Source organism: Acipenser ruthenus, chromosome 2 (assembly GCF_902713425.1).
Source record: "Acipenser ruthenus chromosome 2, fAciRut3.2 maternal haplotype, whole genome shotgun sequence".
Classification (NCBI taxonomy): Eukaryota; Metazoa; Chordata; class Actinopteri; order Acipenseriformes; family Acipenseridae; genus Acipenser; species Acipenser ruthenus.
The window spans coordinates 8228079-8242908 of record NC_081190.1 but is presented as its reverse complement, the minus strand read 5'-3'; the positions used below and the strand labels follow the sequence as shown (position 1 = coordinate 8242908).

At 39.7% G+C, this 14830-nt stretch overlaps 2 protein-coding genes across 3 annotated transcripts in view; one reads left to right on the top strand and one right to left on the bottom strand.

The window, feature by feature from the left end:
• Positions 1-8372, top strand: part of LOC117403741 (soluble lamin-associated protein of 75 kDa) — a 36590-nt gene extending 28218 nt beyond the window's left edge. Inside the window, exons 8-13 of one of the 2 annotated variants that reach the window (XM_034006109.3) lie at positions 64-296; positions 764-818; positions 1672-1816; positions 2864-3011; positions 4338-4544; positions 4939-8372. In XM_034006109.3, coding sequence (XP_033862000.2) covers positions 64-296; positions 764-818; positions 1672-1816; positions 2864-3011; positions 4338-4544; positions 4939-5523 — 1373 coding nt within the window. In that variant the 3' untranslated portion in view covers positions 5524-8372. The remainder of the gene's footprint in view (positions 1-63; positions 297-763; positions 819-1671; positions 1817-2863; positions 3012-4337; positions 4545-4938) is intronic. The other variant, XM_034006110.3, reaches the window with a different exon arrangement.
• Positions 8373-8985: 613 nt separating this feature from the next.
• Positions 8986-14812, bottom strand: LOC117403742 (ribosome biogenesis protein NSA2 homolog). The gene is made up of 6 exons (XM_034006113.3): positions 14660-14812; positions 11156-11343; positions 10668-10818; positions 10185-10364; positions 9749-9941; positions 8986-9328 (listed from the first exon to the last, which is right to left on the bottom strand). The coding sequence occupies exons 1-6, from the start codon at positions 14660-14662 to the stop codon at positions 9261-9263; spliced, it is 783 nt and encodes a 260-aa protein (XP_033862004.1). The 5' UTR covers positions 14663-14812; the 3' UTR covers positions 8986-9260.
• Between the last annotated feature and the right edge of the window lie 18 nt (positions 14813-14830).

The window sequence follows — 14830 nt, the reverse complement described above, 5'->3', positions numbered from 1 at the left end:
TTTTTACTATTTTATGTTTATTGCTGCTTTCTAAACGTGTGATTGCCTCTGATATCTTTTAAGAAACACACCAAGCTGTGAGAGAAGAGTCTTTGCCTCAGGCTGTATCTGAGAGTGAACCCGTCGAATCTGAAGAGCTCATGGAAACAGAAGCACAGCAGAACTCTGACGAGGCAGGGATGGAAACAGAAGCACAGCAGAACTCTGACGAGGCAGGGATGGAAACAGAAGCACAGCAGAACTCTGACGAGGCAGGGATGGAAACAGAAGCACAGCAGAACTCTGACGAGGCAGGGGTTGGTTTTTGTGCTTAAATGCAGCTCTCATTGCAACTTTAGATTATCTAAAATGTAACTCGGAATTCAGTTTTATTAAAAATGTACACTTATTTTGCTCATGAGTTATTTAAAAAATTAAATAAAGGTTTGATATTCATGAAACTGCAAGCCTTACAGTTTCCTATAACACTACAACTTTTCTTTGTGTAAAACATGAGCACTCATTAGCACAACGTGTCAGGGACATGCGGATATCTATAACAAGTAAAGGCAAGCACTTTGTTATTTATTTTCGATTACAAATCAAATGTTGTACATTCACAATTAATCTTATGTCAAATGCATACGACACTTAATGTGATCCAGGCGATTTTGCAGTATCAAATCCCCAAGTCTTCCCTGGTGTTCCCTTAGCTTAGTAATACAGCTTATCAGTAAACCATTTTTAGAGTCCTAAATTAATTTGCTGTAACTTTAACTTTCAGGTAGAACCAGCAAAGGATGAAGAACAGATGAACAGTACAGAGATTGTTTTAGAACGCAAGTATTTTTTTTTTGTTGGCCCAAAAGCTTGTATACATTTGAGACTCCCAATCGGTTCAACATGTTTTTTGTACAGAACCAGGCAGGAGTAATGTAAAAGTTCTTGTTGAACCTGCAAAACAATTTTTTAAATATTCCAAAAATGTTCACCAGGCATAAACCAACCTGTAACACAGAAAATAACACTAGTCAGCTCAAATTACTGTTTCATTTCTTAAAAGCTCTTTTTACAAAGTGCCCTACAGTTTTGAAAACAATTAAGTATGCTCAGTTATTTAACTCATCTGTAACTTCAAATACTTATAGATTTTGAGGAAAACCTATAAGAAGCAAACTCTGGTAGAACAACATTTCAGTGAATGCCTTCATTACAGATAAATGAATGGGTCAAAGCCTACTCTGAGTGTTTCTAGGTGTTTGGTGGCTACCTCCAGTCTAGTTGAGAGTGCATTTCTCAAGCACACTCTTTGCTTTGTCAGGCTCTGACACACAAAGAGTGCAAGAGAAAGTTCACTGTGAACTTTATTACAGGCAGCCACCTGTCTTAGAAACATATTATAAGCCATTAAATCTAAATATAAAAACAGACGAAAGGCTGATACGAACATAAGCTGTGTATGTAGATTCTGTTGTGGTTTAAACACATAGACTTCTTTGTCATTGACATTCTGAGTGTGAGATCTACGGCACACTCTTAATGAAATTGGTGTTGGCACTCTTAATGAAGTGTAGTTGCTGCTAAAAGGTTCCAATGGGGTGGCAACCTAATGTTTCTTAAAAGTTCTGTCTTGCGTTACAGCCTCATGAGTTTGAGTGATTGGATTCTAAACGGCTGCATCCTTGTTTGCAGATTCTGCAAACACGCCTGTGTCAACGCGCACCAGGAGCAGTCACTACAGGAGGAAGAGATTAAGAGAAGAGGAGGAGGAGGAGGAGGAGGAGGAGGAGGCTAAAATAAGCGCTCCACAGCCAACACCTCCAGACAGGACTATCAGGTAGCAAGCGTTTGTTTAGGACTAGCTGAGGTATTTTGATTAAGACAGTCATTTCCAAGTTTAAGATCTGTGTGGCATTAGTGGATATGATTAGGCTGGATTTTTAACTTGTGTATTAATAATAAATCAGTATATAATAGAGTTATAGGACATCATGCTGATATTCTGTTATACAAACATGTGTACTGTGTGTCCTCAATCAATTCAAATTGTACAGCTTCTACTTTTGAGTTTCTTGGTAATCGTGTTTTTTTTTTTTAGTCATTGCCAATGATTTTTACCCAGTTTTCTCCCCAATTTAGAATCGCCAGTTGTGTTGTTATTAATTCCGGTTCACCGCTGCAACCCCCCGGGCGACTCGGGAAAAGTAGGCTGAAACACGCGTCCTCCAAAAGGTGTTCCTGCCAATCTGTCATTTTTCGCACTGCGGATCCACAGCGAAGCCATCAGACCTATAGGATAACACAGATCTGAATGGCTCCACTGCAGACCCGCAGGCGCCCTATCAGCCACAGGGGTCGCTGGTGCGCGGTGAACCGTGGATTAAACTGCAGACCTAAGCTCTCCCTACCCGGGTGGCGCTCGGCCAATTGTGCGCCGCCCCCTGAGATCCCCCGGTCACGGTCGGCAATGACATTGCCTGGATTAGAACCTGCGATCTCCAGGCTGTAGGGTGCATCCTGCACTCCACGCGGAGTGCCTTTACTGGATGCGCCACTCGGGAGCCCTTGCAGATAACATTTTTAACAAATACAATGCATCTGAAATGGCCTGGAGGTGGATAGAACGTCATTTAAAGATTTTTTTAAGTGCTGAAAGATACTTGCATATTTTAATATGGTGTTATCAAAAGTTAGAACAAGACCCATACACAGGTGTGCAATGTTTTTTTATTGTACAGGACGGCTGACAGCACAGACAGTCCAGAAGGTTGGATGTCCCACAGCTGTACACATCTCTTGGTTCAAGTTATGGTTAAGAAGCTGTATACTACAGCGGAGGACTTGCTCATAGAGGGTTTCTGTCTTGTTTTTTTACTACTTCAAGTTCTGAACCCGTGGAAGCTGCAGCAGAAACCCCCGTGGAGGAGGAACCAGACGAGGAAGCTGAGGAACCACAAACACACCAACCTGAGGCAGAACCTGAGGAGACACTGGAGGAAGCAAAGGGAGAGGAGGAGGAGCAGGAGGAGCTGGTGAGGGGCTGAGACTCAAACACACCTTCTGATAACCTGCTTTATATCCCTGCAAAGGGACTTAGCATGCATTGTGACAATAAGCGGAGTGACATGATCAGGAGTTCAACAGTCTAGCAAACCAAACCACCACGCACACATTGAAACCAATTGAAGTTCTCTTCTAGCTCCTCATACTGTCCTGTATGCTTTCTTTCAGTGGTAGAAGCCACTTGAGAGCTGTCCAGAATTGCATTCCTGATTTTAAGAATCGTTGAGGTCATTGACGGGTGCAAAGAAAATGTGAAAGTGAGAGTTTATTTGTTTTTTTCTCTCTCCTTTCTTGGCAATTATTTCAGCGACTTTTTAATTTTAATATACAATGGTCAAAATAACACTGAACACACACTTGTGATCTCCATGAGTCAAGCTGGGTGATCCTGTGACCACAAGGCTGTCGAGGACGTTGTACACTGAATGTGTCAAAATACAGGACAGTAGATGCAGGCATTTTGAAGGGATATTAAGTGTGGTGGAAATCAATTGTATGAATGTTACATTTCAGTGATATTAAGCGGAGTGTGACATTAACCAAAGTGAAATTATCAGGAGCTTGTTTACTTTGAATCCCATTATAGTTTGGCCAGGATGTTTCAATGTGATGATAATAAGCAGAGTGTGATATCAAGCGGACTTGATTGTACTAAATTGTGTGAAATGTAAATCTACAGTAAAAGCTGATATCCATTCCACGAGAGGTCAGAGCATGGCTTTTGACCCAATGGCTTACGAGCTACTCTGAACTTGAGTTGGTGAAAAGCAACAGCTATTTAAGAGTGCCCTTTACTATACTGTATATATTGTTAAATAGGAATAATAAAGGAGTGTGTAAAACAAGAGCACTTTAATACATGACTGTGTTGGGAGAGCACCTTTCCTTTCCAGCTGTCAGGGTGCATTTGAATCCAGATCATCTTGAAGTAGAATGAGGTTCAAGTTCAATTACCGTTAGTTTGATTGTCTCAGCATTGCCCCTAGTGGACATTATTGCACACTACAAAACCATCGCACAGCGGGCAGTAACGGAGTAAGTTTAGGTCAAGCTTGAGGATATAGGGGAAGCTCTCACAGTGTGTGCTGACTGTAGCCAGTAACTGTGTCCATTACTTTTCATGATCACTAAATCCATAAGCCCCAAGTAAATTCATAAAAGAGGGGCTGAAGGGAGGTACAAAAACAAAAGATTTGATTTCTGATGTTGAAAATCTTTGTTCTTCAGTAACAGTTTAGTTCTAGGAGTAATTCATAATTTACCAGTATTTCTGTCTAACACTTGTGTTTTTCTAGGAAGCCGAGCTGTTAAAAAAGCCTGACGTGGAGCCCGTCAACGGGGAAGTGACCGATGAGCTGACCCAGACATCTTCAGGGGCTGAGGAGGCGGTGGACAAAGAGCATTCGGACACGGCGTTGATCGTCCAGTCTGACAGCGTGGAGCAGGAGGCAGGCGTCACAGAGGCTGCAGATGAGCCAGCGCAGGAAGACACACGAGACGAGGTGGAGAATCCTTAACAAGAGCTCTGAATATAGCTTTCTTCTGTTTCCTCTCAGAAATGAGATACCTGATGTGTAAGCCAGTGTGACAACGTTCCAGAATCACTAGGCTTTGGAATATACATTAACAGGTTTCTTACTGGCTAGTCTTTAAATAAGCAGTAACAAGATTAATTTATAAAAATATAAATTAAAAAATATAAGGCCACAGACGACAGTCTTTTTTCTTTATATGTATACATTTTTTAAACCTTTTTTAGTGCCTTTGATGTGAGGTAAAAATTGTTACAGCAATTTGTTAGGAAGTTATAATCCTGCGAGATTTGGTATCAAGACCATCAAAATGGTGACCCTTTTTTTAGGACACTAATTATGGGTTTCCATTTCCATTCTGCAGGGGGAAGTGGATGAAGTGGATGTAGAATCTCCTGAGGAGACACACGAGCAGGAAGCTGCCTCCCCAGAGGGAGACACAGAGAACGGGGGGCCTGTGGGGGACAAAGAGGCTGCCCCGGAATCTCCTGACGACACCACAGCAGAGCCCTGTGAGGAAATTGTGCATGACAGAGCTGTGAACTCAAAGCAACCAGAAGAGACAACTGAGGAAGCTACTGAAACTGCTGGAATAGCTGAAACTGAGGTGGCTGAGGAGAAACCAGAGGAAAGTTACAATGACAATGAAGCCGAACAGGAACTTCAGACCCCAATGGACCTGAGTCAGGATACGCTGCTGTTGGTGGAACTCAAAGACGTGTCTTTCCAGCCACAGATGGAGGAACAGAAGGACCAAGTGAAAGAGCCAGACGAGGAGCCGGAGGAACAACCAGAGCAGGATTCGACACCGGCTTCCAAGGAAAAGGCTGTCGAGAGCAACTCGGACGAGGCAGAGAGCGAGCCTCCCGTTGTGGACAGGAGAGTTCTGAGGAGGAAGGCTAAAGCGAGCAGGGGCCCAACTAAGAAACGCAGCAAGACTTCCACTTAAAAAAATAAAACACATTGACGGAGCATCAGCAAATCAGCGAATGATATTTTCAAATGAGGTGTAATTGGCATTGGGTACAGGATTTTACTGGATTTTTTTTTTCATTTCTATAACACTGCAAAACTGAACACTTTTTTAAACACTTTGATTTTTTTAAGTACAAAAAAAAAAAATCCCTTTCCCAAATGTAACCAAGGAATTTTATATTCACTTAAGTGCAGCATTGTAATTCGTAAAAATTAGTCTATTTGAATGCTAGAATTGGTTGTTGTCTTCATCCAGAGTATAAGTAGGTATACATCCTTTGTTTGGTTAGTTTAGACTTTGTTTGCGCAGTTTAGACTTCCGTATTCATTTGGTATTTATTGTCAAAGCACAAAAACTGTCAGCTTCACTAGCCTTGTCGTTCTTCCATGCGTGACCAATATTGTCTTGTTAGTTGAGAAGACATTCGTAATGCATTTTTTTATTTGACATTGTTTAAGGGTAGGCATTGATTTTGCTGTAGTTTGTTTAGCAAGGGAAAGTTTAAAGGTGTTTTAAGAAATGTTGTCAGCCATGTAATGGTTCTTCTTTTGGTAGAACCATTTGGTTTGGGATTTCTCAGCTTTTAATAATATTCTGAGGGTAAGAACTATGAATATGTCAGACTCGTTAGTGTATAAAAAGCTCAAAGAATGGACGAATCTCGAATGGTCTTGTGACGTTGGATTCATTTCATGTGGATTCATTGTTCTTAGGTGTTCATAAAAGGCAACTAACAATGTAAGAAATGTGTTATTTCTGGCAAGCAGGATACATGCTGTCTTGTTTACCATCTTGTACACGGTACAGTGAGTTTCTAATCAGGGTGCAAAGAGCTATCTGTTCTAACACCCCCACAGCTGCAATGTGTGTTCACCCATAGGCAGGGGCATTCCATAATGGGTGGGCTTGTGCTGTGCTGGTGAAGATACAGCTGGGGATAAGTCTAGCACTGGGCAGTGTCCGGTTTGTGGGAGTAGAAATGAGGAAATCAAAATCAGCAGCAAGGCATTATTTTGATTAATTCGTTGGGAGACTGAATACTTTACTTCATCAATATTTTTACCTAGCGTTGCTTGCCTTTTCCCATTCGTCATGACCAACCTTCATGAATACATGGAAAGCATTAGCATATCAGTATGTGCTGTTGTCCAACTGCACAAATGCTTTATGTATACTGTGGTTTATTTTTGTGTGTGTGTGTGTGTCAAAATAAGAAACCCTAGAAGAATTGAATAGGCAAAGCACTGTTCTGTTGTGTTCTGTTCTGTTCTGTTCTTGGTCAGGACATGGTCATTTTGACACATTCTTTTTGTGCCGCTTGTGTTTTTAGGTTTTAAATCCATGTCTGATTGTATCCATTGAAATGAGGGGTTTTCATCTGAACATTTTCTTTGAATTGACCCATTAGGATCTGAATGATTGATTAGTCATATATCATAGAATTTGTATCGAATATGGAATTGTATTTAAGGTCTACCCAAAACACAAATCTAAAATGCCAGAGAAAAGGCAGCAGTTCAGTAAATACATTTATATTGTATAACATTTAAATTTAACTCAAATTCAGTCATTGGATTTATCAAAAAACCACCACATTAAACTTAATTGTATGTTAGAATAACCAACTTTTTTTTTTTTTAGCTGTTGTAAGAATACGTAATATTGGATCTTTTTATAAATACTAAGATTAACCTGGTGATCGAAAATTGTTTTGATGTTTACTTGAATTAGAACCCAGGTGTGTACAGGTGATGTCGTAGTACAGTCAGCGCTGCTTTACTAAGAGAAGGAAAAATATCCTGAATAAACGGCTGTCATTTCATCATTTGAAAATACTGTATCCCAGTTAAACAAAGTGACGACATAAATAGCACTGGGAAGAACCGTCACCCAGAGTTGTATCGCGTTTAAGCAGAAATCCCGATTAGATGGCGCTGACTGTATGTGTAAATTGAGCTTGCTCAAATTTGTGATTACCTCACTGTGACACAATTGTCAGTCTTGTAAAAGTATACCAATATATTCCTACCCGGGGTGGGCAAGTTGGCATATTACTGGTGATGTTACACAAACAAGCCTACAAATATGTCGGACCCTGTTCTATATGCACTTCCTTTCAGATACAGGTTTGTTACACAGAACAGGTCACTTCTAATTGATGCAATCGGCACATCTTGAAAAAACACAAAAGGGAAAACCCCACACAGCACAGAATTATTTCGGACAAGCTATACAACAAAAAAAGGTTTTCCCTAGAAGATCAATGAAAAGGAAAGTTCAATAAAATTGTCTTGCCTTCTTTCTATACAGTGAATAAAATTTGTTCAGAGAAATAAATAGATATTTTCACTGCCAACCTTTCTCTTGGGTCCATTGGTTTAGATTCCTCAAACAAACTTTATTCACAGCATTGAAAAGAGAAATATGAAGGGCTCCACCACCATAATAAATACCCACGCACTACACATTAAAATGATTCTACTACAGTTAAATTTGAAATTAAGGCATTCAGAGGAAATGTGATTTCTATAGGTCAAGAACACAATCAGATTGCAGCCACCGTGCCCATCCTTAATGTTCATATTGCTATTGGGTTCAAATGCAGTCTATGTTGCAAGACATTTTAAACAGTCACAGTTCTACTCTGGTTTTATACCCAAAATATTCTAAAGTTTATTAGCATTACGTTTTTGGTATAAATGGAACTGTTGCCTTGGCAATAATGTGCGTTATTTGAATAGTGTTTGATGATCATTTTTGAACACTAATTTGAAACATTGTACTCTGGTAGGGATTAAACTTTATTTTTTTCTTGGTGATGACTCCTGTTCATTGTGTTTTTTTTCCAGTTTTGATTTTTCTCTAAATCTGCCTGTACCTTGCTTTGCAGTGATTTGAGCTTGTCCAGACAACGCTAAACTCTGTCAATTCTGACCGCCTCACTTGCTCTTCATTTAGTTGGGGCTAACTAGAGATGGGAAGTGGCATTGCCACATGGTTGGAGTGGAATGAGGAATGTTATTACAACCTAACATCAGAGCATGTTCCCATACCTATTTAATGGCTATTTTCTCAATGTAAAAATATATTTATTTTACGCTCAACCTGCAACGTGAAACTAGCTGCCCCTAGGGAAGAATAAAGGCAACCAGCTAGAATGTGATTTAACCTTACATAAACACACTTTCAGTCATATGTTAAAAGCAAATGAACCAGTCCAGTTCTCCCAGTGTGTTAATGAACAAATATGCTAAGGGACTCACAACTTGTAATCTTTAAATGCCCAAACTGACAAATATATATATATAATTTTCCTTTAAATAATGTGATAATTACAATAGTAGCCCAATGGAAACTGTAAACTAGTCTAACATATGAAGACATAGTTAGTTACAAGATTTAATCAGAGTATCACTGCAAAGTAAACAATATGTGAACAGTGTTATATTTTATTATGTTGCTATGAACACAGTACAAATCAATGTGAAACGGTCACCAATATGATAGTTACTGAGATCACTGTGAAACGGTCACCAATATGATAGTCATTAAGACCCGTTGTATGGGATGTCCCAGTCACTGCTTCCCAAAGGGATGGTGTCAATCTTCACACACAAAACCCATTCCGATCCTCCAGAATCTTTGTTGGGGTATTTATTTCAAGTCCTGGTCCCTGCACATGTGGCACAGTTCTTAAAGGCAGAGTATTCTTATACAAGCAAAACTGCATTAATGCATCCATCATTTTCAGGGTTATTTGTAACTTGGGCATATTTACCTAAAATGAAAGAAAAGAAAACAAAACACATTTGTTTATTTTTACAAAACTACTGAAACAAGAATTATTTCTTTGAAATAAAAAGAATCGGGGTTGACATGACATGAACCCTGATTCTTTTCTTTTTATTTCAAAGAAGATTACATTTGTGTGAAACAGTTCTGTAATAACAAAAAATAGCTATATCCTTATCATAATAATGCAATTTTCAAGTGTCACTTCAGCATTACTAGCTTCGTAATGAATAAACCTACAGTGCTCCCCTCTAATCTCCCCATGTGACTAGCACATCAAACAAAGTGTAATACTGAAAACTGAATTAGTAAAGGGGGTCACACAAGGATAGCTGGCTTTATACACTCAAATACATCATAAGAAAAAGAAACTATACCAATTTCAAAGCACAACCTCATCACTTACCCCAGATCACTTTGCCTCCCTGAGTGACCAGGCCCAGTTCGCTGACGTTGACCTCAATGACGGTTCCTTTGGTTATTACCCCCAGGGTTGTGTACAGAGGGGAGGAGGGGTTCTTCTTCACCCCTAGAATCGGCAGGCAGAATGTGGCTTTCAGTTCTGGATGTGTGACATGTGCCTTCTTGAAACGTAAACCCTAGAAGTGAAGTAGAGAAAATGAGTGGTTTATCCTCGCTCTCAGAGTTACGGCAAAGATAAACGGGTTTCACCAAAATAAAAGTGAAACTAAAGCCTAAATAAATGCGAACTTTCTACAACAAAAACGTAAGGGACTTGTGAGAAAGATCTTATTCTAATGACAGGTATTTTTTTTTCTTTTTTTAGTCTTGGTCATTTTAAGATTGCTTTATCACAAACCATAAACTGCTGTGCATCTTACCATAGGTCTGATGAACCTTTCGTACTTGGGAGGCTTGCGAGTGAATCCTTCGCCCACAAAGCAGACTTTTGTGACCATTCTCTTCCAGGCTTTCTTCTGTCTCTTCCCTGTGCGGATTACCTTCAAGACCTCGGTCTCCCCCTGAGCGCGAACTTTAGGCAGGGGGACTTCCCATTTACCCTGCGGATGGAACCAGTTACTTTAAAGCACAGTTTATATTTATATATCATGCATACAAATCCAGAATAGGTCTATATATACCGATATAAAAATACCACATTTACGGTTGCTGTATCTGGTAAATTACATAAGATGGGTGGTATGGAGAAGGGGGTCATTATTTTGAAATGAGGTCAATAAATAGAGCTTGCAAAAATAATACAGAATTCCTCAAAATATATTCAACCTGTGTAAGTTACCCGAAAACAAAAAACAATCTTATTTATTACATCTCTTTTGCAAGTTTCTGTCTTTTAAACTTACAGCCTTTTCTTTCCTCTTCTGTTTGATCATGTTGGAGAGGACCTTGGCGCGGGACTGGCCCTCTCTGTCCAGCAGGTACGCTGGCACTGCTCCCTCTGGGGTCTTCTCATCCTTCTTCTGCTTGGTGTTTCTCTGTTCGTGCATCTTGATGCTGCAGAAATGAAGAGGGTGTTAAGCAAAGTGGAGCATTCACAAGCCATAACATTCTTAAACTGCACCAGCGTCTTAAACTTAATAAGGTGGTGATAGAAACACATTAAAGGAGATTTAAATTGGTTTAAACAGGAATTATGTTCTGCAGTTACTTCTCAATAGACTGCATCAGCATACACGTATCCAGTAGGTGTCAGAAATAGAGCTTCATCAGTTCAGTCTGTTCAATTAGATTTTTTTCCCAGAAGCACACAAACAAAACAAAACAAATAAATGTGGAAAGAACTAAAAAGCACACCACCGTTATTGATGTGAACTGAATCTACTGTACTTACGTCTTCTTCATCTGGATCTTTTCGGAATGGCGCTGTTTGTGGTACAGTTTGGCCTTCAGACCGATCATCTTCCTGGCTTTGTGCGAGCGCTCGTGAGCCTCACGGCTCTCCTTCTTCCTCTTCTTCTCATGGTAGTCCAGGCGATAACCGTGCCGCTTGCGGTGTAACTCAATGTGTTCATTCTGCGGCTGCAAGAGGCAAATTCACAACATGGTGAGAAACATATTTAATGGGTATACCCACTAAAAACTATCTATCTAGAGTCATGATAGTGTCTATTTTTTAACATTTTAAAACATACACTACCGGTCAAAAGTTTTAGAACACCTCCATATTTCCAGTTTTTATTGAAATTTATGCAGTTTAATGTCTCAATGTACTCTGAAATTAAAGCATAGAACAAATAAACAATTGGAGATAAAAAAGAAATCATGGAATCGTTTTGTTTAACAATTTAATCCACATTTTTGACTCATCAAAGTAGCCACCTTTTGCAGATATAACAGCCGAACACACTCGTGGCATTCTTTCTACAATGGAAATCAAATATTGTTCGGAAAGTTCTTCCCAACACTGTTGCAGAATTTCCCACAAATGTGTTGCACTTGTAGGTTGCTTTGCTTTCACCCTTCTGTCCAGTTCATCCCAAACCAGCTCGATGGGGTTTAAGTCTGGAGACTGTGCTGGCCATTCCATGATTTGAAGCCTACCGTCTTGTTCTTTTCTTCTAAGGTAGTTCTGACATAGCCTGGAGGTATGTTTTGGGTCATTATCTTGCTGTAGGATGAACCCCTGACCAACTAGGCGTATACCAGAGGGTATTGCATGGCGCTACATAATGCTGTGGTAGCAGTTTTGGTTCAGGGTGCCACTCACTCTGTGCAAGTCGCCGACTCTGGATCCAGCAAAAGAGCCCCAGACCATCACGCTTCCTGCTCCATGTTTGACAGTTGGTGTCACACACCGAGGAACCATCCTTTCGCCTACTCGACGGCGTACAAAAACCCTGCGTGACGAACCGAAGATTTCAAATTTTGATTCATCGGTCCATAAGACCTTCTTCCAGTCTTCAGTAGTCCACTGGCGGTGCTTCATGGCCCAGGCAAGCCTCTTTTTCTTATTTTGCCATCTTAGCAATGGCTTTCTTACTGCCACTCGACCTGTCAAACCTGCAGCTCGAAGTCTTCTCTTCACAGTTGAAACTGAGACTTGCTTACTTCGACCAGTGTTAAGCTGTGCTTGAAGCTGTTGTCCTGTGAGCCTCCTATCACGCAAGCTGTTGACTCTCAGAAACTTGTCTTCTGATTCTGTTGTGGCTTTGGGTCTGCCAGACCTCTTCCTGTCAGAGTTTCCTCCAGTTTCCAAGTGCCTTTTGATGGTGTAGGAAACTGTACTCACTGACACCTTGGCTTTCTTTGCAATTTCTCTAAAGGAAAGACCTACACTTTTAAGGGTTATAATGGTCTGTCTGTCTTCCTTTGTTAATTGCCTTTTTCTCGCCATTATGAGAGCAATATACTACTTCCTGCAGTACAATACTGTCCAAATAATGCTTAAGAGGGTGTAGTAACACAGTCTGTTCCAACACTGCTTTTATACAGACAGAGGGTTTGTAAGTAATCAACAAAAGTTGGGACACCTGTAGGAATTGTTAGCATCAACTTTCAAGGCTTAATTTACTTCCATTGCTGCAGAACAGCTGTAAGTTGTTAACCCATTACTTGTTCCCTGAAAAAGGCCTTTTTGTATTACTCTGAAATGTACATTATTTTTCAGTTTTTGGTAACCTAAACTTTTTTTTTTAACCTCTGGCAGTTTACCGCTTACCTTTGTACCATTTCAGGTTATTCACTGGACTTGAACTGCTTAAATTTCAATAAAAACTGGAAAAATGGGGGTGTTCTAAAACTTTTGACCGGAAGTGTAAATCATAATAAAAATAGTCACATGAGACCATGTAATTTTTTACAAAAACAGCCAAGTGAGAATATATAAATTTCTACACAAAGGGACATGTTTCAAAAAGGGATACATTTCAAAAAAGGATCAGGGCACAATTGTGACATGCTAAAACTTCACATTTTGTAGATATTACACATTAAACTACAGTACTGTTTGTAGTGGCCCTTAAATGGTTATCTTAAGTATGAATCCATTTGTTTTGTCTCAAACAAATTGACTAACATTGAGAAATAAGGTACTTCACTCCAAGAAGCAACTAAACAAAGCTCTTAATAAATTAGTTACTAGGAACCAGACAAGCATTTATGGGCTGAATAGCCTCCTCTCGTTTGTAACTTTTTCATACAGAAAATATGCAATGTTGCATACAGACCATACATTTTGAAGTCTAATAAAACAGGTGCATAATTAGTTACTAGATTCTTTCACGGTTTATATTAATTAATCAGAAAGCAGAACTTGGTAACAGCGTACAGTTTGTTTACATTCCTTATATACTTCCGTTGTTGGGACTCAAATACTGACATGATTGGCTGAGCTATTGAAGGCTGTATCTTGCAGATGGCTGAAATGGTGGTTGCGTTCACGGAGATCATTCTGTGCAGAATCTGATCAATTTAGCCAATGGGTGTGTTCACGCAGATCATTCTTAGAAGATCATTGGCTAAACTGGTCAGATTCTGCACAGAATCGGCGCAGAATGATCTCCGTGAACGCACCCGGTTTTCTTGAATCTGTGCATTAACCTATTAAGTACCAAATACATTTCTTTGAAAAAGAAAAATCACAACACAAGCTGTATTCATGTAATTTGATACATTAGAGTAAGTTATAACAATATAGTTAAAGATATCATTCAAACTAACGGGTAGATGCCTGTTACCTTTGCTGTTTGCAGTAGGGAGTTAAATGCACACTTCAAACACAAACTACAATTTGGCATTGTCTTGTTACACTAAATACATGTTAATACATTAAGCTTACAACTCAGATACAATGCGGTTATGTAAAAACTATTTTTAACATAGCGACGGGGCACTACAAATTTTAAGAAGGGTTGAAGCGGTCCCATCACTGTGGTGAATATATATGCTCACCAGTTTATTTTTTCAGCATACAGACAGTACCGCAATACACATTAATGAAAAGAACTGAGCCCACCAATGACATGAAAATCAATCAATAAATGTTTTCATTATGTTACGAATTATATATGAAATAATGGGCCAGTAAATGCTGAATTCCAAACACTGGGCAGCACTGCCTGGGTGACGAGCTCACTACGCATATGTTACGTACACACGTTTGTATCGGTATGCATTCTCGTGATTAATATTACTATAGGTATGTTCAATTGTAGACACCATATTTTAAACACCAATATCCCTCTGTATACCTACAAAATAAACAACATGTCAACAACTGGCCTGTGTCCCACCACCGTGCTTCCCAGCAGTCTTCACGGAGCCACGTGCTGTGTTTTTAAAAACATTTCTCTGTTCCAACGGTCTTTAAGAATAAATTCCAACGAATCTGACTTACCATGCTGGATGCTGTTAATTACCGATTCCAGGTGTGAACTGTTCCTAGGAAGGGGGGTCCTTCTTTTTACAGATGTTATTTTCGGGTTTATTCTATCTTGATGTTACTCTCCCCCTAACCCGACTTGAAAGAAAGAGCACCCGCCAAATAGTTCCGACTGGAAGCCAAGAA

Bases quoted from the DNA above. Each gene is read 5' to 3' on its own strand.
- LOC117403742 (XM_034006113.3), bottom strand. The intron at 10,819-11,155 runs GTAAGTACAGTA...TCATTTCTGCAG, and splicing joins AAGATCCAGATGAAGAAGAC to CATCAAGATGCACGAACAGA. The intron at 9,329-9,748 runs GTAAGTGATGAG...CTTTCATTTTAG, and splicing joins GGGAGGCAAAGTGATCTGGG to GTAAATATGCCCAAGTTACA.